This window comes from Galleria mellonella, unplaced genomic scaffold (assembly GCF_026898425.1).
Source record: "Galleria mellonella isolate WM207_F2 unplaced genomic scaffold, CSIRO_AGI_GalMel_v1 utg132, whole genome shotgun sequence".
Classification (NCBI taxonomy): Eukaryota; Metazoa; Arthropoda; class Insecta; order Lepidoptera; family Pyralidae; genus Galleria; species Galleria mellonella.
In genome coordinates, this window is record NW_026441989.1 from 6,833,411 (window position 1) to 6,860,299 (window position 26,889).

Sequence of the window (26,889 nt, forward strand, 5' to 3'; positions counted from 1 at the left end):
AGCGACCTTACGGAAAACGGTTTTAAGTGCTATACAAATCACGAAGTAATTAATTTATTTATAATCTAAATACTTTCTAAATAGTTACTCGTTATATATGAGTATTCACAACGATATAAGGAATAAATATTTCCCGAATTTAAAAATACTGTAGATAAGTACAAATAGCGGCGGATTTTTCAGGACGTGTGCTCATAAATTTGATAAAAGCGAGGATTCACGTCACCTTTGCTATTTGGTTCGGATCGACAGACAGTTATAATCTGGGATAATCTTCTCTCTGTATTGAATATATATAGTAATTTATTATTTTTCCAACAGTTCAATTTAGATCACTAATTGGATTATTGACGAAAGAAATATATAACAGATTCATTTTCTTCTATATAAGTTTAAATATAAAATTTGCTGTCTTCGCGTATACTATATTGATACGGGATTAATTCTCAAATTATTGGACACCACCTCATCACATAATATATATATATATATATATATATATATATATATATATATATATATATATATATATATATATTGCAATCATTAAAAACTCCTCCTTTCTAGTCGCTTAAAAATTAATATTGATAAATCTCAGTTTGATTAACATATGTATATGCACCTACATTACGGATAAAAAACAACATTATATTAGACAATAAAAGAAAAAATTGTATATTAAGTAGATGCAATACCCTGTCCTAATTCCTAATCATCCATGCTACGGGACCCTTTGTATCATCACCAGCAGTAAAAATCGCATTAACCGGACAAATAGCGATAAAGCACGTAATTTAGATAGGGGAATGGATACAAATGTAAATAAATCTCCCGCTCGCAATAAATAACAGTGACCATGGAACGACAGCCGGTGCTACGAGAATAGTCTAAATTTACTGTTAATTTTAATACCATTGCTTCAAATTGGGTAATTTTGTTAAGAAAATATTATTTATAATATTCCGCCAATCCCGGATTATTCGTATTACTAAAAACCCGATTAATTTATTATTATCTACATTACATATCGCTATAATAATTCATTATAAATTATTTATATACTACCGTTAAGGAACTTTAAAAAGATTAATTTATTATTATTTTAAGAAAGAACATCCATTAATAAAGAGATTTTAAAAATACTTATTTGTAGATATGACCGATAGACGTAATATTAACGTGTATAATGTTTATAGCTAAGGTTAAACTTACCTATCTAATGAAAGAGGTGGTACGATTCGCTATGTATATTATCTATGCTAATATATATTATCTATATAAAGAGGTAAATTTTGTAAGTTTAAGATGTACGGCGCAATCTCAACCATATAATCTAAGTTTAATATCTCACCCAAAAAGATGGTTTAATTGTTAAAAATAAAATAAATTTTACAAGCCGTTCATTTTAAAATCTTAAAGAATAATACTGCAGTACTTTCACACAAACACCAGCCTTACAAAAATGTACTGAACAGTTTAAAAGTTATACAAACCAATATTGCACCCGTGCAAAGCCGGGGCGGGTCGCTAGGTATGAATATAAGGCCTATAGGTATCTTTATATATTTGTCTTTTGTATTACAAAATCAAATTGAAATCATTTTATTCAAGTATTATAAATTATAAGTAGCTTATTTACAAGCACTTTTAAATCTTATTTTTATAAATGCAGATGCAGACAAGTGACAAAACTCTTGACCCTGGATAAAAATTACTATATGTAATTATACATATAATTGCTAGAACACGAAGTAAATAATGGAGATTATCAGTTCCATGGATAATAATAGTCCCTATCAGGTCAACCTCCAAGCGATTTCCCTTGGAAAACATCATGGCTAATTTCTGGTCAATTCGTCACGATGGGCCATTTTCCTGAACCAATTTGTTATCATTTTCGCCTATTATTTTTCCCTGTTACTCCCGCTAGCATTAACCAATAACGCAAACAGTACCATTCCATTTTCAACAGACTTAAAAAAGGACGTTCTTAAGTCGGTTGTATTTTTTTTTCCGTATTTATTACCTCATAACTCCATAAAGTATAAACCAATTTGGAAGATTCTTTTTTATCTGAAATTACCTATATACTTAAATATTATGCATATTTTATCAAAATCGGTTAAGTAGTTCAATTTTTAATTCTATTTTGAATTAACTAGTTTTGACTAAATTCAAATCGACTATTTTGTGGAACACATTTTTAAATTATCATGCACTAAAAAAAACTTCGGTGTCAAGCTGCTTCAATACCAATAGCAAAGCCGACAATATTGCCGCCTATTTTTAATGTACTAGTTTCAACAAAGGCAATGTGCACGTCTAATGTTACACAAACTAACACACTTGATCATTTATGCAGCAAACTAGTGATATTATTGCAACATCCCCAAAGAGGATGAACTATCTATAGGTATTAAGTACGATGCAATGTACACCTAACGATGTTATACATATACCTAACTAAAGTACCTAGGCACCTTAGAAATACGAGCTCGTCGCCGCATCCAATTTTGCATTTTACATTATCTTTGTTGTTGCAGAGTTGCATCGCCTTCAATTTCTGGAATAGTTTCAACATTGAACTTCGTCAAAATTTACAAAATAATCAAGCTTAAATATTTCTATACTGAACTTGTAGATTAACAATTTTTAGACATGAGTTACTTAAAAATACATACTTACGACTATAATCCCTAAGAGGTAGTCAGAAACATTTGTTGACTATTGCCATTATGGTAAATGTAACACTATATATACCTGCCGTTGCGGCCTCTGTTCGGTTTTCTGGCTGGCCGCCTTGGGCAAAACTAATAACTAGAATGAAGACCAACGAATGAGACAGATATCATTTTAAGACATAAATTTGCCTTTTTATTTTAATACTTTAGACAACTTTATAGATACTTTTAAGCGACCCACGGACCTTCGACCTTTCCTACCTACATTTCAAAGAACACATTAGTTCCAACTATTCATTATTATAACATAATTAATCACTAAAAAAAAATTATTTGCTTTATTCTAATGAGTCTGTCAAACTCCATTGCCAACACTCCCTTTCCGCCCAGGAGTTAGCTAATATGTAAAAAAATTAAATCAGAAGTAAATATGTTATATTTAACTTTATTTTTAAAAGATTAAAATAATAATGGGCATGCTAGTAGTAGTATATAAAGGTAAGGGGTGATTGCTGCTGCATAAGTCATGACCAGACTTCATGGTTGGGCCAACTGACCTAACGAGTAATAAAGAACGTATCAAGTATTAACTATAATAGTTTCTAATTAACTGTTGTTTTTATATATGTAATATACAAACAAATATTTTTTTTACAACCGAGGGACATTTTATTGCCACAGACTTTTTTTTGGGTTAACCATTATACTTAAGAAAGTTTTAAAGTAGCGCTTGTAATAGAAAAATTGAGAAGTAGATTTATTGCTAAAAGTTTTGTAAAAACATATTATATTTTAATGTAATAACTACCGGTTTAAGTTACATGTAATTTGATCGAGAAAGTCCAGTGGGGCTCGCACTCGCGTTACAGCTGCTCGACTCGATAGTCCCGACGGTACACGTAAGTGAAACCGGTAGTGTAGTTCCGGCATAAAATAGACCTCCTCCTCCTTTCCCGTGAATGTCGTAAGAGGCGATTAAGGGAAGACGAGAGATGGGCAGCAGCGTCCCTCGTAAAACAACTCTAAAAGCCTAACTGCGGTTACCAACCCGCCTGCCAAGCGTGGCAACTACTGGCAAAACTTCCCTTATGAGGAAGGCTTATGTTCAGCAGCGGACAGTTAACGGCTGAAATAATAATAATAAACCGGTAGTTATATTAAAGTAGTCGGTTGTCTTGATATGGGCATGTGATGCACAGGAAATAAGATAATGTGATAAGAAAGATATTAAGTATAAATATGGAAGTACAGAAAAAAACCTACAAAGGTTATAAAGTATGTCTTACAGATGACAGTCAGAAAGGGCCTTACTAATGAGATGACCGCAAATAGAGATGACTGGAAAACCAAAAATACTACGCCTATTCCAAATAGATATGGGAAAAAGGCAGGAAAAAGCTACATTTGTACAGATATGTGAGCGTTAAAGCATGCAAACAGGACTGCAAATAGGAGGGTAAAACCTACTTCGCTCCAAACCGTCGAAATATCTCTAGAGAGCAAATTTTTAGGGGAACCACTCATAACATTTCACTGAAAGATGGAACTATAAGTAATGGAAGACCCACTACTGGCAATATACCCTATTGACCCCCACAAGTTCCCCTGGAAGACAACGTTATCAATTCTTGTTGAATTCATTACAAAGAGCTAACTCACATGATTTAATCATCACTAACTGGTTGCTTTCATCCGAAATAATTTAGTATACAGATATTGGGATGGAGAAAATAGGCAAATTTATATGTACTGGAGCCCATTCTCAACTATGGTATTTGTCTAAACCTATCTCTCAAGTTATATTTTAATTTGATAATTTCTCAAAATTACTGTTTTATGGATGATTATAAACCAAAATTACAAGAATTTTAAAAATATTTTAAAAAATGAATTCATGTTGATCCGATGATATGATTTCGCAGTGATATAAATTATAGAGATAATAGTTCCTCATCTTATGTTACAAAGAAATCTGCAACTAAAGCCAGCACAAAAAAAAAAAAACAATGACAGATACAATTTATAATCAAGACTAAAAATACAGATACAATTTGCAATATTACGAAATTGGGGATCCAATGAAACACATAATAAAAATCCAATAAGGATCATAATTTATTTAGAAAAAGATATAATACACTTTACAATTGACCGAACGTCTATTAATGTGATCGGGCCATATCCTAACATTAGCAGCAGTTTGAAATTATTTGCTTATGGAAAATAACAATTTTGTAAATTAAATTTAACAGTATAATTAATAAAACATTTTATATAACCAAATATTCTCATACCGTGTGGCCCGGCCACGTTAACTATTTAGTGATCGATGCGTAAAAGCATCCTACACATATATTTTCATTGGTAATAATAATACATTCTAATATTATTTACAATGCGTATTTACAATCTGAAACACAATTTCACTGTCATTTTGCACAAATTAAGACACCTCGTAAAGATTGTTCTAAATTCATATTGCTTATTTCATCACAATTTTCTTTGCATATAAACAAACAAAATGACAGAAAAAAGCTGCTGGTCCTTTTGATCAACATTCGTAAAGTCAGAAATCACAAAGCTCATATTTCTTTATTATTCGATTACCTAACGAAATATATCATTACAATTCAATGCACGGAATTTGTAAATAAATGCATTGATAAATTTCCCGTATGTGATATGAATGTTATAATTAATCAATCAGTAAACTCACATCCAAATAATGTACCATTTCTTAAGGTCACAAACTGTGCTTCGCGTATATAAAATATTTATTGCCAGTTATCATTACTTTTATCACTTACCAAAGACATGCACGAAAAGAGACGCGCCTGTTCATTGCGATCAGGTGAGATCATCAATAAGTAGGTAATAAATACACTGATGCTGGTTTTTATTTTAACGAAGTCACGAGCATACGTTTATACTGTTTAAGTTTTCTAATGAATCGTACCTAAACGCAATCAATAAAGAAATTGAATGGTAATTATTGTAATGAAAATCTTGACGTAGCAAATGACTGATTTCCAGTTATATTTATTTCGACTTACAATAGAAAACAAAAACATTTGTGTCAATCTTAAGACAATATGTAACATATTTAAATGAGAAATTATACACGGGTAAAATGTGGTCGGTATTTGTAATTAGAGCGCTATAAAAAAATTTATCTTCTTAGAAAGCAGCACGTGAACAAAATTAGAGTTCATTAGATTTTTTTATAAATATGTTAATTAAATATTTTATGCCTCGAACAATGTAGAGTAACGACCCTGAGCACGTGACATTTTGGTTTATATGTTACTGTAAAAGCCTGTACATTGGTAAATCTCAAGTTTTACCAGTAAATTTTAAGAAATCTTAACCAAAGCAAAGCAAACCTAACCTAACCTACCTCTCTGACCATTAACACGAACATCATACACTGAATTAGACATGTTTATGTCTAGCACTGTAAAGAAAAGGTCAGAAAGGTAGGTTTAGTTTAGTGAAAGATACGAAAAAGGTCTTGTTTTTATTAAATCCTCACATTTACCAACTCACATTGGTAAATCCTAAGATTTACTGGTAAAACTTAAGATTTAACTATGTACGGGTTTTACAATAAGATATACATTTTATAACACTCCAAAACATATTTCACATTTGTAATCTTCTTTATGTTAGTGCTATAAAAGTTATTAACATACTGTACCAGTCCAGTAAACAAATGAATAAGAAAGAATAAGTACATAAATCAATGTATTTCAAATAAAATTAATATCTTGAATATTTTTGAAGTGTAAACTACAATGAATCAGTAACATAGTTTATTACAATGTTTTTATATTATTACTAATTTTAGAATTTTATTAAATTTTATTAATGTATCTTCTTAATTTCATTTAAAACAATATAATATTTGTAAATCTATATTTTCTTCTTTTTTCTTTTTTCATATAGTTGGAATGAACATATAAACATTTGTTGAAAGAGCTCTATGGACAAATTACGATTCTTCACAAATAGACTACATTTAAAGCAAATCATATTGTCCTCGACCATTTGTTACCCAATTTGCATCAACTTACTGATTTTATAATAATATATTATTAAGAAAAATTTATAATCCAGCGAAGTCAATGGGCAATTCACACTATTTACCACAACGTAAATAAAATTGTAGTCACGCTAGTTTTAAATTCTTTCTTTACTAACATTGAACGCCACCAATTTGTGTAAGTGAATGATTTTACCTATTTGACATGTTATAAAGATATAGTAGTATTATGTAGACAAATATTTTTTGAATGTAGCCGTTAAAATTACAATCTCACTTGAGGATAAACATAAAGACACCATAATATTATATTATTGTAAGTTTACATTTGCATGACATTCACTTAACATTTTATACAACTGTTTGATAAACTGTTTAGCTGCGCGCGCATTTTGTACGGTTATACGCGTATTCTTCTTTTAAGCATTTACCCAGCTGTACAATTTCTTATTCAGATGCTCGGATTAGAGCACATTTCCTTGTTTAGTCAACAACGCGGTCCGATTCATTATGAAGCAGGTCAACCAGCGGTGTTTAATGTAAATCACTAATCGAAAGTCAAATATAAAATGTCAAATACACAAAGAAAAAAGTCAACTAAAAGTCCAGATTAGAATAGTTTGCACTTCAATACAAATAAGATAATTGCGCATATTAATTAAAAAAGTAACTAACAATTCCATTTCCAAATATATTTATGCTTCAACCTTAGTGAAGTAATTTTAAAGATCAAATAAAACCACTACAATCAGCCTACTGAACACGTAAATCAGGCAGACGATAAACTTGTTTGCCAATTCTGTTCTATAAAAAATAATGTCTTAATAGAGTAAGAAATCTGTATTACTTATCAAATTTCGAAAAAAATCGAACGATTATCAATATTTTTGGATGATTATTTAAAAAGTAGTATTAAGCTAAAATGCTAGTTATGCATTATAGTAATGATTCTACCACTATAGATTTGGCATTTATTTCATTTTTATTTCATTATTAAAGGTTTCCAATTACTTTTATACCATCAATGTTTCTCTAGATAGAGAACAAAAATAATAAAATATTTTTATTAATCATTCAACTTATTTTATGTTTACATTTTGAGAGATAAAGTTGCCAGTCATTATAAATTATTAAAAAAAAAAGAGTGAACATTGCCTTTGCTCTCCTTCAACTAATTACAATTTCTAATTATAATAAGTCTTCAGCACTACATTGACGTGTAAAATATTTAAAAATGGAATCATTTGATACTTGTGTACAGGCACCGGTGACATTAGTCGCGAAGTTGTGACCACCACATATTCCTGCACTGAGATTGACATTCCTGACTTCGATAACTATGAACAAATGACTCTATCCATATTCACTAGCTATGATTAGCGTTGCCGTATAAAGAATTCGTGATTCTCTTCATGCTTACTGAGGCACTATTACCGTTCTTTTCGAGACCCGCCAAAAAGTCTTCCAATAACTTAGCAAGAGCCTTCCGTTTGAACCTTAATGACTCATTTATAATATCACGTATCACTTCCTTCTTAACATCTACACTACCTTTTAACTGTTTTAAATGTTCGAAGAGTTTCGAGAAATCTGAAAAGAAGAAAAACTTATATAAGTAATTTGATACATAAAAATATTTACTTGTTCCAACAAGTCTCTACTGCCATAATCAGTATTTATCTACTTATATGGGTATTAATACAACATAAGATATTAACATGCAATTCAAAGAACCTGTGTAAAAATATATGGTATAAAAAAGAATATATGTAAATATTTAACTAATTTTGCAATGTTTACAAATTACAAAATTAAAAACTTTACAGTAAGCCATCCAGTGGCACGGCTACACTATAATTTTACTGATTTGTAAAACACAGTATTTTTGTACACTTTTATACAAGTAAAAACTACGTAATTCACTTATATAAAAAACATTTTCACTTTTATGAAAATTTAAGTATATACTTTCTTAAAAAAAAAGATGCTTCAAAGGTATGATACGACAAAAAGCATACGACATCCCAGATGATTACCATTAATAATTTTATTAGTGCTTGTTCTGTCTGCTATTTATATTCTTTAAACAACTTTGTGTACATAAAAATCTGACCCTCTCAAAAAAAAATATTTCTAAAATATTATAATATATTGTAATTTTTATTTACGCCGCCATCAACCAATTACAACTATATTATTATTCTATACTATTATAATACCCTAGTGGATACTGGATGGCATTGTAAACATAATAAAATATACGAGAATAGACGAGAAGAAAAATTATTTTATGAAAATGTAAATATCTACCACTCATCTATAGATATAATAGAACTGACCTTTGCCTGGACGTCGAACAGCGCGATACACTTCTGCTCGTACGTCCAAATTGTGCTTTCTGATGTCCGCCAACTCCTTTCGAGACAGTTGAGGGGGCAACTGAGGTACGACCGGCTTATCACTCTAGATAATTTTTTAATAATTAGAATATGATTAGAATGTATAAATCAACGTGAGAAAAAAATATCAAATTTTATCTCTGAAAAAACATTATTTCTTATTCGCAATAAATAATAATCTAGTTAATTTATTAATTTTGTTCAAAATTAAAACCATCAAATATAAAAACCAAATGCAAAAATATTACTTATCTTCTTTTTTTAGGTTTAATTAGAGCTAGTACTAATGTAAACTTTACAAAATATTTTATAACAATATTTTAACTAAAATAATTATATAATGATACATAACAAATGAGTTACACGACTATTTTATCTTCAAGTCCCTTGTAGAGAAAGAACTATAAATTAAAATTTTGTAACCCATAACATGGTACTTTCGCTATCAAGTTAACATTTAAGTTCCAGGAAATCTCACTTCAGAATAAATAATGGCGTCAGCCATTATTTATAAGATTTCTCTAATGTGAAGATACCACCGCGTACCTTCCGTTTCCGCTTCCGTGGTCTCGGATGCGCATTCTCCGCTGCAATGTCCTGAAGAATAGCGTTGATCTGTAACTCCTGAGAGTCCAGGTCAGGTGGAGACGGCGACCGCGACACCTTACTGCCCATTGTAGTATAAGCGTCTGCCACAAAAACAAATCCTTTATTTATGAGCTATGGATCGCAAAACACTTTTCTCTTCTTCAGTGGAAATTTCAGGAAATAATAATACCATCACTTACATTGTATTTCTGTACAAATATATCATACTACTTAAAATGTGTGTAACCTCAGTAAATTATAGGTTTAATATCCAGTAAGTATGTAAATCTCCAATAAGAAATACACCGTAATAGATCAATACCTAACATAGTATTTAATTACATATTAGTATTAAATACCTAACATAAGATTTAATATATAATTTTTTTCTGTCTTTTTAAGACGGAAACTAAAAAGCAAAGAATATAAAATATGCAAATAAATATATGGGTAAAATTATATATTTTATAGTGGATAAAATTATATATTTTATTCCATCTCGACACATAGACTATTAACAGTTGTACTCATATAAAAGCAAAAAAACCCTATCACCGCCATAGCTAGCAAATCGCAACTTTGTTTATTTCGGAATTTGTTTTTCTTATGTTACTGTATTATATTTTTATTTACCCTTTTTGGTTACCCCTTGCAATATTCTAAGAATGAATGGAAGTAGTAACACATTGTATTCTTACTCCATCGCCACACCATACAATTAAACAATTACCTCCATTTAGGAAGGGTTTGATAACAGGCGGCAGGTTAGCGGGCGCGGCGACTGCAGGCGGTGGCGGTACGGGCGCTCCGCCTGTTTCTACATTGGGCGGCTCCTGCAGAACATATAATTACATCATAAAATATTTAAATTAAACTCTAATATTTAATAATAATTACCTCAATAAGCTATATCCGGAAATTTGATATAATTAAAAATTGTGATATTTAAAAAACACATAAAATGAGCAAAATAGCCAAAAAGCAATACGTCGGCCGCATATATTAAAAAAACTGACAACAGATGTGAAATGGTTCCCAAATGGTTACTAACTTTTAAAACTTCTTTAAATTATAGCATAAAACAACTACATCTAAATTTTGTAAAAAGCAGATGTCAGAAGTACTAATTCAAAATTTTTTACACTTTTCAGACAATCAACAGAAACCCAATGGCCAATGAATAAATTTTAACTTTTTACAATTACCAGTCTAAAAAACTTTCTCCTCTCAGTTTCCTAATAGGCACATTTAAATATATCATTACATCCTAAATAGTTAAATAATTATAAGGCCATGCCAAAAATGTTGACTAATTGTCTCTTACACTGAACTGATTTCAGAAAACCATATTATATTGTGGGAAAGACTAGGAAATCGATGTTCATATTTGAGACAAATTATAAAAGTGCATGCAGCAAGACATCTTGGAAGGACAGGATTTTATGTAACGTTTATTTTACTAATGTATTAATATGTAATCTGTTGCCTTGCTATAAATAAATAGAAGCCTTTAAAACTCAGTTTCCATAGCCAAAGAGTAGGGACTACAGGCATTCGACATAATTCAATATTTTTTTATAAACATGTACTGACCTCAGGTGGCCGACCGGACGGCAAATCTGACGGAACCGGTGCAAGCGGTGACGCAGGCCGTCGCAGCGACACTGGTGATAGCGGTGCGAGCGGGGCAGGTGGCGTTACTGGTGCCGGCGGAGGCGTCAGTGCCGTCAGCGGCGGCGTCAGTGGCGGCGGCGGAGGTAGCGGTGACGACGGCGCAGAAGAGGTAGGCCGCCGCGCTACCACATGTCGCGGCAGCGGACCCGCCTTGCGTTTAGGCGGAGCACAGCGGGGACTTTCGGCACCACGTTTGCCGCCTGCGCCACCGCCACCACCGCCGCCACGGACCGCTCCTACAGGATCCACGTCCGCTTCGTCGACCATCATTCGCTGAAAATAAAATAATAAATTATTATTATTTTATTTTATTGTAACTAAGCAGTAAGTAGCAATATATTAACCGATTTTTTTTCTTGTAATAAATAGATTATTGATATATAGTCTTGCTTTTTAGCATAGTTTAGAAATCACATATATTAGACATCTATAGAAAAAATCGATATCAAAAGAATCCAAAAAAAAACCTAGGTAGATTGATGTTGAGGAGACGAGAAGTCTATTTGAATCAGAATATTTAGCATACACATATGTATGCAAAAAACATGTAAATACAAAAAATAATGTATAAACCTTAAATAAAAAAACATACATTAATAATATAAAAGATTAAAAGAAATAGAGAAGTTCACATTCACAGTATGATTACAGAGTTGAAAAAGTTTGGTGGAAATTATAAACAAAATGTTAATGTTGTGAACCAACCTTATCTATCTTGAAAGGGTTGCCAAACATGTGCTGTCGCACGGGTTGCGACTCAATCTCGCGCAGTTGCGGCGTCATCCGCTTGAGGTACTCCTGGTAGTTGCCCATCTGCGCAACCGGCATCGAGTGCACACTGTCCTCATCGACGAGACGCGTGTGCGCCAGTGACGGTTGTAGGAAGTTCGCGCGCATGCGCACCACCTGAAACACGACACGAGAAAATATATTAGTAAATTGTTACTAAATCCATACTATAATTAAATCATAACTATTTTCCGTCGGGTTGTTTTCTCATTATAAACGAGTGAATGGAATTCAATTAAACTTTATGATTTTGAATATGTATTACGTTAATTGAAATTTTCTCTTATGGCAAACTAAAATATTAATTAATCAATCAAGGTTCTTATGAAGTTATCACTGAAAATTAGGACACTGAAGATAAAAAAATATTTATATATAGAAACATAATATGAAGTAAGTGATAAATTATAGTGGTACATTTATTTACTTTATTTTATTATTAGTTTTAGTTCAGTATCAGAGCATACTAATAAATTGAAAACTAATAAATAATTTCCACATTTGCCACACTTTGATAAATATCAAATTTGTTTTTATAATTTATTAACACATTAGAACCTTTTATCGTAGTTAAAGCAGCAGCATACCTGGTCCAATAAATCCCTCCTCTGTATATCAAAGGGATTCCGATAAGTGTGCGCCTGCGTCTTGTGGCGCCCACGCGAGAGGCCTACCACGAAGCCACCGAACTCGTTGAGCTGGTCGCGCAACGCCGTGAACTTGTCCTGTAGACATGGGTGTGTGGTGAGCTCCTTCTTAAGAGGAGAACGAGGCATCACTCGCACGCTTTCCGCTATCTGAAAAATTCAAAATATTCTTATTAATCTATTTAAATTCCATGTGTATATATCTTCATTTTTTAAGGACTAGACAGTGAAAATATAATAAGCATTATGTGCATTATATATTCCATAATTATTCTCATTTTAAAGAATGGCAACACATGGGATCTCATAGTATCCCACGTACGTAGTACGTCATTGTGTGTATGTTTATAAGCGACGGTTACTACCATTCATCAAATATTCCATCAGCTTATTTCGTATTCCAATTTATATAAAAAGGTGTGTTTAAAATATAAATAATTACCTTTTGATTATTACCACTAGAAGCTTTATTTATGACATCAGCACACAGCTTGTCAAATTCAATCTTAGCTTGGTTTTTCAGTCTTTTCAAATAATTCAATACAGAAAAGCTGAGCGAGTTGTCTTGCATGTCGGGAATTAAACTCTGCAATAGCGGTGTCGAAGCACCCATCTTCGTTAGGGCCCTGCGTAATGGCTGAAACAGAAATATTTAAAATGAAATACCTAAAAACTATGTCGGAATATTAACATAATGTTGTACATTACATTAAGGGTCATGCAACTCATTGTCTCAAACTGTTATTCATCTAAGGTCGAAACATATATTATTATGTTAATATGCATACTACCCACTGTAGAACTTGAATAATTTATTTCTGTCACTCAAACATATTTCATAATAACATTTGCATGTGTCTTTAATAATTTATCCCAAATATATTTCATTAGATTAATAAAAACACTGAGAATTGGTGAATTACAAAACAGTACAAAGTTCAATTAAGTTCAAGAGACAATTACAGATCAAATTCGGTCTCTAAGTGACTAAAAATGCCAAACTTTGTTTTTGAGATAGATTTTGAGAAATTTGATTTTATTAAAAGAGAGACTAGTAATAGGAGGATGGTGCTACTAGCGTTACAGGTGACGTTAGCAACTTTCCATCAGTTGGAGCACTAGCTTTTTACCTTCCCAACAAACTCGCCTCTTGAATTGAATTCATTATTGTTTATTAAACAACACAACTTACCGCGACATAATACGACGGCATCCTGTCTAAATACTGCTGAAACGCCTGCTTCCATTCTGGAGTTGGCTTGCAACGGTGTAGTTTAAACAAGTCGTCGAGTAAAGGCAGTAATACTGGGTAGTTGTACGGCAACACAAAGAGATTGACACATGTTAAGTTTGTCGATGCTTTTAAGTAGCCAAATGGATGACTGACTTCAGAGTTCTTACAACCGCTGTTCGCCACGAACACCTGCAATTAGTAACAAAATATGATGATAAATCAATCATCAACACAATTTTCAAAACAACAGCAATTCTTAATCATTCTGTACTTAATTATTATTTCCTATTTTCTTTTTGTATTGTTTTGTTATTTAATATAATAATTACCTTCTTTGTTTTGTGTATAATATCAAATTATTAAATAGGTTTCCTATTATATTTGTATCGCCCACATCTATACACAGTTAATCAATATTCTAACATAATTTACACTATTAGCGACTACATTGAATTAATCAACAAGTAAAAAATTAAATTGTTAATAAAAATGAATAAAAATATATAACATTCAACATAATTAAGAATAATGTACCAACCTGCCAGCATATGGTTGGCTGTTTCCTGGCTAGAATGAACTGCGTCAGAGGACTTGGTTCCAGTTCATATTTGTCGAAAGGCAAGTTGTCAATCACCATGGGCTCCTGACTTGAACAAGTGAACTTGACTACCGGATGTGCTGAACGGGGTGGCTAAAATTAATTACATAACAAAATATAAATCGGCAATATAGGAATTATAGTACTATCACTCATTAAACATGCAACAAATAACAATGTCTGAAATTCGCCAAACTTTATCAATGGCTCAATTATAAAATACATCTCAAAAGATTAGATATGTTTATTAAAGTTATGTATATACTCATTTAAAAAAATACAAAGCAGTTTTAATTGAATAAAATGTGACTAGTTACAAGAACTCTACCCTAACCTAACCTAATGTCTTATGCGCAGTAAGATAAGCCAGGCTATCATTTTTACTGATAAGTTTTCACTTGATACATAGTTAAAGATTTAGTGCCCAGGTTGTGATTATTAACTAAATATTAACTTTATACAAAACATGATAAATATAATGCATTCCTAAAAAAGTGGCAAAACAATAAGTAAGTAAGTAAGCAAACAGTTTCGTTAACTTACACATTTCCACCTGGTGTAGTAGCGATAATGTATCTATTAATAAATTCGTCTAAGAAAATAATAATCCATTAATGTGACGATTAGTTCCTTTAAGGTGATAAATAAAACAATTAAGCCATTAATACGTAATTTGCGTCACAGAAATGCGTAAAGCTTTATAACGTCGTAAACAGAGTAATCTCCATTTGCTATCTTCATATTATTTGATATTATATGTATATATTACAGAATAGTATGAGTCAGCAGTCATGATAAAATTTATATCTAAACAAAAATTGTATCCAGAGTAATTATATATTTAGATGAATGAATATATATTAAAAGAAATATTGTTAGTATAAGGTCTGAAAATATCGGAAATATTTACAAGTAAATAAGACTATCATTTTGCACGTTATTAAAACAATATGGCTAAATAAGTGATTCTATAACATTAATTAAAATCTATTTCAACCATATTCATGCAAATAAATTATTATTATTATGTATAAGTAATAAATTATGAAATAAATTAATTTTATAAGTATAAATAATATTAAATAATAAAAAAATATAATATATTTTAAATTATAGATAGCATAGGATCGTATTGGCTGTTTTTTTTTTCAATATTTACACATGTCTTACGTTGTCAAAACATATAGTAGACATGTTATGAAACAAATTCCCATTTCAATATTACTATTATGTAATATTTTTAATCATGATTAACATACTATGTATTTTAATATATTTAGAGAGAGGTATGCAAATGACAAGAGAATATGGAATAATAAATAATATAATAATATAATGGAACGGCTGATACATTTTAATTTTTAAAAACCCCGTGTCACGACGTTCATTCACGCTAATCTCTGAAACGATTTAACCGACTTTTATTTGAGAGATAAAAAATAGACCTAGTATACGGCGTTAAGAAACTAAACAATGTTTGGCGATAACTAGCCGAATACTTGAATAATAAGTAAATAATAGTTCTAAAATAATGTTGATATACTTACCAGTGTCGGTGCATTGGGATCCGGCCGAAAAGATTCCGGTATGGGCCAGAAGCCGACAGCGAAGCCCTTCTGAGCAACAGTCCGCGGAACGTAGATGAGGCGTCGACACGAGTGCCACGCTTGTGGCGCGCTCGCACCTTGATTGGGTGTCAAACCCGTTTGGTACGGACCACCATTCCAACGCTACAGATAAATAAAAAAAATTAAATTGGAAATACGAATAAATAGATAATAAAAAATTGAATTCAAGGCCAATATTACTTTTTTAATAAACTATGTTTTGCTCTCACCCCATTCCTGTCGCCCTCACAGTCCATCTCCTTGTCAGCATCGTGACTAACATCGTCACTTTGGTCACCACCCTCTCTGTTGTTACCGCCGTCTATAGGCGGAGGGTCGGGCCCTATCTTCTCGAAGTTAATCACCACACCACTCTGTACTTTCTGCACTAAGCTGTCTATGCACTGCATGAGCATACGATGCGAAGTGATGCAATATGAACGGCCTAAAATCGAAAATAAGTTTTACTCTCCAATATATCTAAAAGCAAATTATTTGTAAGGAAAGAATTCGTTTTGGTCATTTCAAACAAATACGCGCATCTGTTTACTATGTCACTGGAATGTAAATGTTTCTAATGAATGTGGTGGAATGTAGTGGTCAATACGGATATGGAGTAAATTACGTCATCACACATCCAAGATAACTAATATGGGTATAATATGAAAGGCCTCAACTAATACAATACAACAAAAAGTATATATAAACTAGTTTATACCCGCGACTATATTATTTTTTTTTTACCTAAATAAAAAGTAGGATACTTAATTCTCTTTCCCAAAAATAAATATAATAGATATATTACCTTACAATGATTGGCTGAGTCCCTACGGCGTCAAGTGGTCATGTCTAAATTTGTATATATGACGTCATAATAAATTCAAATTGGTGACCTAATAATATCATATGTAATACCTCAACAAACAGAATACAAAAAGGTGAAATAATTATATGTACGTTGTGATACTACTAACGTTAATAAATAAATATTCATATTGTATCACGTTCGTTGTGTATCGTCATATTTAAAAATAAAGAATTCTTTGTCTATTATTTATATATTCGTCTTTCTGTTCTCTATAAATGTATGTATAATATCTTAGGTCATAAGTTAATTTAATTAATTTTCATACCCATATATCAGATTCAATAAATACAAGTCTTAGGATCTCATAACAAAATTCTCCTCCTTATCAACATTATTTATAAATAACAATTTGAAATCGTGCTTAAATGTACATTAGTTACTAATAACGATGATTATTTATATAAATAGTATTTGTACCATGACTTTTTTTAATAGTCATACTGATTGCCAAATCTTCATTAAATGGTTATGAAACAACATTGAGATAATGAATATGAATATTAATTACGCGTTTATCACCTAAAGTAAATAAACACTAACGCATTTTCTGTACATTTATGATTTGCAGAAGTATCCACTTATAATTGTTATATTAATTAGCCTGATGTTTCCAAACCGGTCGTGTACATAAATAATAACTTTCCAATAAAGAACAAAGTACGACTATTCTAAATAATATCACATAATCGATATAAGGAAATCATAACATAATAGTGAATTTAAACACTATTATCTTATTTTTGCTGGGAAGCAATAAACAATTATTACCTGCGTTATAGATACATAATCTCTGATACAAGTACATTAAGCTTCATGATTTTTTTAAAATAATTACATGTATTTTAATATATAATACATTAAGTCGAAAATTAATATTAGTAATATTGACTACTACTAATAAAAAAGGTGAGCCCTCTGTGAGTCTCGATTTTCTAGTATTCGTGTAACTTATCGTATAGTATAAAAAAATGATAATATATATAATATTAACATTTTTTATTAAATAAAATTGTAATAAAAAATTGTATTTTTATTACAACAAATAAAATTAAGCTTAAACCGATTTATTTTAATGGTTTCCGGTACAGTATTTAAGGTATCCTGTCCTGGCTATTCGATAGGGGTGACGGAATGCCTATACAAGAGGGTACATGGTAGGCGCCATTTAGACGCAATATTTGAGGAGCATTAGGAAGGTAAATGAACGGCCGAATACTGCAACAAATGAGTATGTGGTCGACCTCCGAACTGGCGACCTCTGCTGTCTAGCGGTCCCCAATTCGAGGGACGACCGATCACCGAGCTTAAACCAATTCAAAAATATCGATACCTATATTTAAGAACACCTTGACACCTAATGAATCAGAGAAAAAGTAGCTGGACAGGTTTTATAAAGGGCTTACATAAAGAATAATAAATATCAACACCAACTTAATAAAATCTAAAATTTATGGTACGTGTAAAATCAATGTTAAAATTTAATGACACCCATAGAATATTACGAGTACGAACTAAAATGAAACTTCTGATTGAAGTAGTCAAATTGTTAAACTAGAATTTCGCTACTACTACGATAACAGCTTAGTTGCTGGTTGGTAGCTTTTCCGTTGATTTCACTAGGTCCTAGGTTCTGCTATTAGTTCTCAGTAAATAGTACAAATAATAAAAACGTGCCTAATGATTGTCTACAGCAAATGAAAAACCTCTGTGAACAATTTTAAGTTTGCATGTTTCCGGAGAAATTTTACGATTAGAATTTTTTTTTTTTTTTTTTATTATGTTTATTCATAGCAAAAACTCTTTGAGACGATCCGCAATAAACTTTATCAATGGTAAAAAATGCCGCCGACTATTGTCTTTAGGATTCTTAAATAAATTTCAATTTATTAAAAATTAAATAATCATTAACTGAAAAAATTAATATTACTATTGTCATTAAATAACTTAGTATAAAAAGACTAGCTTCATAACTGAAAATAAACTTTATACAATAACTAAATACATATCACAGTAACAAGGAAATTTATTGTCTATTTGTTATAACCCTCTTATACTCTGTTAGTAATATTTAAATTGGAGGAAAAATTAAAAATTAATAACATTTTTTTTTAATTTTTCCTCTAATTGAAATAATAGTGAAGAAATATATATTTTATTTGCACTATACAACATAGGGAATAAAAGAACACGAATAAATATACATCTAATATAATCGTAACTAAACAATATCTGTACATGGGAGATATTTACCTAGCTTTACAATAAGTTGACCTAATTGTTGTAAACATCTTTTCAATAGAGTAACAGATTTCATTTTCAAATAAATAAGTATAGGTATGCAAAAAAGGCAAACAATATAATTAAATAAATTAAAGAAAATAGTTACTTATAAAAGAATGAATTGTTTAAAATTGTATGAAATTATAATTGAAAAAAAAAACCCCACCTCCTGTAACTTCACACATGGCATCAATAGGTGAGGAGTCTGAAGGCACGAGACCAGTGTCCCTCTCCACAGCAGGTGTTCCGGCCAATCTCAGCACCAACGAGAACAGTCTTTGGTCCCATCGGAAAGGCTCCCTGGTCAATTCAGACCCAGGAATGGGGCAGTTCATTGGCAAATTAAACTGAAATGAAAAGATAAATTTCATTGTAAAAAATTTAAGAAAATCTGTACAGTAGCAACGACGGTGGTATTTAACAGCAGAATAAATAGACAGGGTAGAAATGACACTCGTTAATCGTTAATAATATAGAAGTGGCAATGCCGCCAATCTACTAAGTTGAAAGAGTCGTGTTAACCCTTCCATGGACTTAATTTATTACGTTTTTACAAATAATTTTACGTTATGCCACGTACGACACATGTGTTATCTTAAAATTATTATAATTATGTCACCACAGAACGCGAATTCGACGCAACCCATCAGCGGGCCAATATAGATATTGTTATTATTGTTATATGTTATTAAATTCACGGAAGTGTCGGTTCTACATAGATATTCATTTTTATGGTATAGGCTCGCCCGTTGCCACGTTGGATTCAACCGTATGTTTGGTGCAATATGAGCATGTCGAGTATTATGCGTACGTTCACCACAACAGTAACAGTCGATAAATGCCTTTCAAAATCGCATCAAGAATAACAAGCGATTTTTTTTATATTAAAAAAAAACATTGTGTATGTACTAATAGTGACTTTATTATGTAGTGGCTGTTGATAAATTTTAATAGCTTGTACATTTTGCTCCACAAAAACAAACAGCGCCTTTAATATACATAAAATACACCAATAAAAATAAAGATGTTTTTTTATGGATAAAGATGGAAAGGAGTACCTGCTAATAGTGACGGTATACAATGGCGGGACACCAAAGGTGGATGAAACGATAAGAATCAAGATAGGTCAGTTAGCCCTTCGGAGCAATTTCACTACAAATTTACCATGATTATTTCTAATGGAAACCACGTGAAGGTCGACCTGAGAGGGTATCCTTATTACTAACAATCCCTCTATCTTTGTAAAGATGTTTCACAGACACATTAGATTGAAAGTATTTTAATTTATAATTCAAAAGAATTACTTAAACTATTAAAAAAATATAATTAAATTTTTCTTCGCAATTTTTTGATCAGTAAAAAAACTATACACAATTGTCATAACATTCAAATTTATTTTCATACTACTAAGGTGGCAAACAATATAGATCCTGTTTTATGGTAAGGTTCACATAACTTATGGACGCCTGCGAAACCAGGGGTGTCACGCATGCGTTGCCGACCTTTTGAGAAACCTTACTACGCCCTTTTTGAAGAACCCCTCAGTGTAATCTCTAAGGAAAATATCGGCAAGAAGTTCATTCCAAAATCACAGTATTTGGGGGAAAATTCTCTGAATAAATAATAATGAAAATATGGGGCCAAGACGAATATAAAACCTTTCTATCGCAAATTGAAATATCAAAATTAGCGACGTAAAATAGAGACAAAAATACAGACGAATTGAGAAATTTCTCCTCTAAATCACATATAAATATGTCGTCAAAGTATGAAAATACAATGATCATATTTTAGGTATGTAAGCAATGAAAACTTTAAAATTTAAATTTGATATAATGATGATAAATCTTTCTTATTTATATGTGTTAAATTATATCAGTGTTAACTTAATAAGTATGTCAAGGGTATATATAATTGCTATTTGAGCGGCGATGGCTCACTCGAATTGCGCTAGGTGTGGGTCCCAGAGGTCCTGATTTAATCTTAGACTAAACCTCTATATTATTCAAATTCATATTAGAATTATGTATAAATGGTTCACTCCTTCTTCGTACTTCGGAAGGTATGCTAAGCCATCTTTGGGGAGAGAAGGGATTGTAACTAATAAGATCCAACTGACACCTTGTTAACAATATACCCTATCAGGTCGATCTCCACGCGGTTCCCCCTAGAAACCATCGTTCTTAATAATTGTTGAATTCGTCACGATGAGCCATCAGACCTGCTCTCATAGTCACCTATCATCATTAACTAGTGCCCCGCCAGTGTATACCGATAGCGAAGGCAGGGTCACTGTTTCATTTTGACCCACTAAAAAAAAATACTGATATAGATATTAGGATAGGCAAGGATATTGTCATTTCCATAAAGCTGTCATATACGATAGTGATAGTAAACCGACAGTACTTATTGGAAATCCAGGTATACAGAATTCCCAAATTGCCAACATATAGGTCACAATCAAAAATAATATAAAAAAATAATTTAAAAATTCACTTTACACCTAAATAAAACGAGCTATGCCACGCGACTTGACCCCCATGGAATTCAATATAAACTTACTCATTTATAAGCAAGAAGATAAGGAAGTTGTAAAATCGGATCATTATTTTCATGCATTAACCCCTTATACAAACTTTACCTCTTTAACAATACTTATCCAATGAGTCACGTATTCATATTAAACACAACCAAACAATAAAACTTGACCGAGAAACGTAATTTGACACTGATAATTGCAAGTACGTACCAAACATATTTAGAATAAGTGATTAAGTAGGTTTGTACTTAACAAATTTTTGGTAAAAGCTAAACAACGAAGGTAAGTTAATGTAAAGTACCAAGTAATGTTTTGATGCATGTATTAATACTGACAAAGTTGATCGTACACACGTCCAGACCAAAATTCTCTTTTGTTCCCTTAAAAACCCTACTCAAAGAGGAAGCATAATATTAAGTGTAAATATTTACAAAAATAAATAAATAAATTGGTTCAATCGTTCTTAAGTGATGCCCTTATTCTATTATTATTTGTCCTAATAAAAAATTTAAGAAGATACTTTGGCATGCATACAAAATCCCAAAAATTCTATCAACTGATGAAATCAATAATTTCTTTCTTATACATTATTTTAAAAATACATTTTAAATTTTCAAATTGTTAATTCTTTTTATCTTTATTGTTTACTATTAATATTTATTGCTAACTATTAGTATATTTCCTCTTTTATCTTCTCTTTTTTCCTCTCTATATAGTTATTACTAACTATACAGAGAGGAAAAATGCAGTAACTATTTATTAATAATAACTGCATTTTTCCTCTCTATTAGAAATCTAGATAATAAAAATATGTCAAATTCATCTTCATTGTTTTAGAATATCAGAAAAAAATAAAAATCACTTTTGAAATAGAAATATGAAAGTAAACTCCATCCACTTTTTTATTTATCATCATCACCATCATCTCAGCTATTATCCGTTCACTGACGAACATAACTTTAGTCTTCAAACTTTGCGGTATAAACTCCATTTATTATTGCATAATTATAATAAATTTCAAATCAAGACTACTAATTAAAGTGTTTTTTTTTTATTAATAAAAAAGTTAGGTGAATAACGTCAAAATACCTTTTCAAACTTAAAGAAAATATAAACTAAGTCGCACCATAACATTTCCTAATATTAACGTTTAATATGAAATCTTAAAAACAACCACAATGAGGTATGAAGTATTTCAAACTCATATTGGAATCCAGGCAAAGAATTAACGATCTGTGCTTACTTTCTAACATTGCAATGGGTTGTTAAATGAATTATTAACAATGTCTCGGAACTTGATTACATATCCTTTAGACATATTCGACTATTCAGAAATAGTATCCATCAACTAATAATTATGTGTCACCAAATAATCCTGTTCATCGGACGTGTCAATTCTTCAATAAAAAAAAAGTAAGAATCATCAATATTCATCAAAGTGCCCTATACTTTAAAAAAATATAATTTCGAAATAGTATAAATTATCTGTATATTTGTAAAAGCATTATAACGTTTACTTTTAACCTAATGATATTTACATTATTAAGGTTAGCAAACTGTGTATAGATACATTTTTGTATTGTTTTCTGATGTATGATATACTCATTTATGTCTACAAACTGATATAAATAAATAAATACGGGCTCGAGCACCGAAAGATCTATCATAGGATAGATTCATCGCCATATGGATGCTAGTTAAAGTCCTAAATGTTTTATTAACTATTATTACATGTCTACATATATCTTTTTATGATCTGCAATTACATCAAATTCTTTACTTCACAAACCTCAGTAAAACAAGTACAAGTAGATGCAACACAACACACATTTGTACTGTACAAATGAATAGATGGGCAAACTGGTTCTTATATATTATATTAGTACAGATTCGTAAAAAAAAAACACTAATATTTGGTTCTTAATAGCAACATACATACAGTTGCAACTCATGTGTATGTGTCTTATTTTATACAATAATGCCATAATTATTTCAGATCGCCTACAATGTTGAATTATGAAATTTTTACTAGAACTTTATTACTGTTTCAAAGTTTAGATTGCTTAATGTCTTTTTGTATGAGTATTTATAAGTATGCAATTAAGATAACAGACTTTATAGGAAAATAGGTATGTAGGTACTGAACAAAAATAGCAGTCACATTTAACATAAAACGTGCTTTTGGGAAGTGTTGAGATAATTTGAATGGTTTCACTTTAGTCTTAAAACTATAAGATTACAATGCAAAATAGCCGATAAAAGCATTAAAATAGCATAAGAATTTTTCACACACTTTAAAAGTATATAATTACACTTAATTACTTTTAATATAATAACTACTATAACGCATAAATTAGAAATGTGGAAAATCCAATATTCAAACACAACTACAATTACATAAGGTCAAGAACTTAATCAAAACTTATAAAGAAATAAGTCCTATTGCCATACCAACGCTACTAAAGTTATAAAAACAAAATTTACATTTTAAATTCTTTATATACCCACAAGAGACTAGAAATAAGGAGCAAAAAGATGACTGAAAATCTGTAAAAAGTCTGCCAGTTTTGAATTTGAATTCTCGGGCTCGTGATATAAAATTGAAAAACATTATTGCTGCAACATTTTTGAGAAATCATACCCAAATTACAAAAAATAATATTTTTCTGTATTTTTTATACTAACACTTTGTTTCCAACTACAACACAAAACAGTGAAGATAATTACCGAACTAATCTTATTCATACATCAATAACATTGTATGTAAATCTGAATATCTATAAAAATATAACATACACCAAAAAACGCAATAAAAGCCTCCTAATTTTAGAATTTAAATTAAAATCTTTTACTTATCTAAAGTTATACTATCTTGAAGTAGAATAGTATTTTAAATAACGCAGGCTGAGACACCATTCCACAATCATTCATACACATTGAACTTATTGGTTAATATAAATCATTCTCCTTTTTAAAAGTAAATAAATATTTTGCACAGTATATGTGGCATATGAATAACATAGACATGACATAATATAAATGATATTCCTATTTAACAATTTCAGTTAGAAAAAAATCATGAAACCACAACATAAAACCAATTTTAGATAACAATAAGTGTAACACACACAGCTGGAAATTTTACACAAGCAAATTTAACTTAATGAATATTTTAAGGATGTAGGATGTTTATTGATTGTAATACCACTTATTAGGAGAAATGAATATATGTACTTATACTTACTTTTAACTGTGAAACTACCATGTAATACCAGAGGGAGACTTTGTACAAGTTGTTTGCTAGGGCACCTCTGTCCCATTCATGTCTCTACCGTGAAGCAGTTGTGTTTGCATGGCTGTGTTTCGATTTGAAGGGTTTTTTTTATGGGTGGAAATGGTATGGTAATGGTAACTGTACCTGCGCTAATGAGATACGCTGGTGGAGCACCAGTGAATGGCAATGTATGGGGGGTATCATGAGCGAAACAGTATACTCTGTTACGTCCATAGTACTGCTCATGTCTATAGGTGACGGTTACCACTTTTTATCAAATGGGCAGTCAGCCTGTTTGCCATTCTAAGTTGCATAAAATTTTTTTTAACTATAATCACAATAATTACATGGAAAAAAATATTTAAATGTAATAATTACACTTGTAATTTGGTATCATAAGTATTCAGAATTGATTTTAATAAAGTATAACAAATTAATACAATTTAATAATAAAATTTAAAGTAGGCATGTAAAAATACTCACTTCTTCCTGAATGCCAGCATTGCATGAAAGTTTTCCTCCATCAGTAATAACAACTATAACTGAAGGCTCATTGTAGAAGGGACACCGTCCTTGTCCATATGTATCGATTCCAGTTTGCATCCGGTTTATATTCAAAACATCAAATGCATGCTTCAAAGCTGCCCCCATAGTTGTCAGACCAAGGCATTGTAAATTTTTCAATTCATTTATAAATGTTGCTAAATTCTCTTTCCAGCCTGCCTGGAATCATATTTATAGGTAGGTTAAGCATTATCATGTGAGATTTAATTTAAAAATAGATAGATAATTTAGGAAATAGGAGGTACCTACAATTGTAAATATCATAAATGATAGCAGCAGATATATGTTATGTATATTGTCTGTCACTGCATAATAATAATAGTTCAAATTACGAATGAAAAACTGAAATAATTTCGTAAACTGTTGCGCTGTTTAAATTTCCCCCCTAATCGCCATTTCGCTATGGTTATCGGCATGGCCAATCAGAATGCGATGAGAACGCAGTCGCGAGCTCTATCGCGGAGACAGCAAGCAACGGCGGCGGTTCGTCCTGTTTACGTCGTGCTATTTCAGTAAATCTCGCACATTTCTTAGTATGTAAATGGTCTGAATCACAGATTAAAGTGCTTTATAGGTGGACACCGCATAACCGGCTTGGATATGTCATCATATGTTTAAACAACAAGAAACCCCCCATTAACGTGTTCACTCTGATATACTAACCTTGATGTTCGCGGGTGGCTCTTCGAAAGTTAGAAGCATATATCTGTCCCCTCTGCTCTCAGGAGAACGCTGACGAACCTAAGAAATACAATTTATCAGTTGAACACACGCGATAAACAAATCGATCACAAAAACTAGGCGGTTGACGAGTCGATGACACTGCACGTACCTTTACGAACGTTTCCACAGCGCCCTTGGCTACATCGAGCAATGTTGGGCGTCCGCCCAAATAAGCTCTTTGATTCATGGAAGCAGATGTATCTATTAAAAAGACTATAATAGTCATCGTGAAAAAATCCTAAATATCTCTCTAAATACATTAAAATATGCGCACGCTATTATGAACTAAGAACAAAAATGGCCGCTACATCGTACGAAGGCTCGCTGACAAGCGACCGTCCGACAGCCGCTTCGACGAGCAGCTGAACAAGCTACGCCACGA

The 26,889-nt window shown here is 31.3% G+C and overlaps 1 protein-coding gene across 1 annotated transcript; it reads right to left on the bottom strand.

Moving 5' to 3' along the window:
* Nucleotides 1-4,772: 4,772 nt before the first annotated feature.
* Nucleotides 4,773-26,889, bottom strand: LOC113518211 (integrator complex subunit 6). The gene is made up of 16 exons (XM_026903016.3): nucleotides 26,617-26,889; nucleotides 26,448-26,525; nucleotides 25,704-25,943; nucleotides 19,574-19,754; nucleotides 16,490-16,704; nucleotides 16,200-16,382; nucleotides 14,593-14,745; nucleotides 14,013-14,243; nucleotides 13,263-13,457; nucleotides 12,761-12,970; nucleotides 12,090-12,290; nucleotides 11,304-11,657; nucleotides 10,441-10,543; nucleotides 9,669-9,811; nucleotides 9,063-9,186; nucleotides 4,773-8,313 (listed from the first exon to the last, which is right to left on the bottom strand). The coding sequence occupies exons 1-16, from the start codon at nucleotides 26,731-26,733 to the stop codon at nucleotides 8,090-8,092; spliced, it is 2,952 nt and encodes a 983-aa protein (XP_026758817.2). The 5' UTR covers nucleotides 26,734-26,889; the 3' UTR covers nucleotides 4,773-8,089.

Bases quoted from the DNA above. Each gene is read 5' to 3' on its own strand.
- LOC113518211 (XM_026903016.3), bottom strand. From the start codon at position 26,733: ATGACTATTATAGTCTTTTTAATAGATACATCTGCTTCCATGAATCAA. The intron at 19,755-25,703 runs GTGAGTATTTTT...TTTTCATTTCAG, and splicing joins ATGCTGGCATTCAGGAAGAA to TTTAATTTGCCAATGAACTG. The intron at 14,746-16,199 runs GTAAGTATATCA...AATTAATTTTAG, and splicing joins ATCCCAATGCACCGACACTG to CCACCCCGTTCAGCACATCC.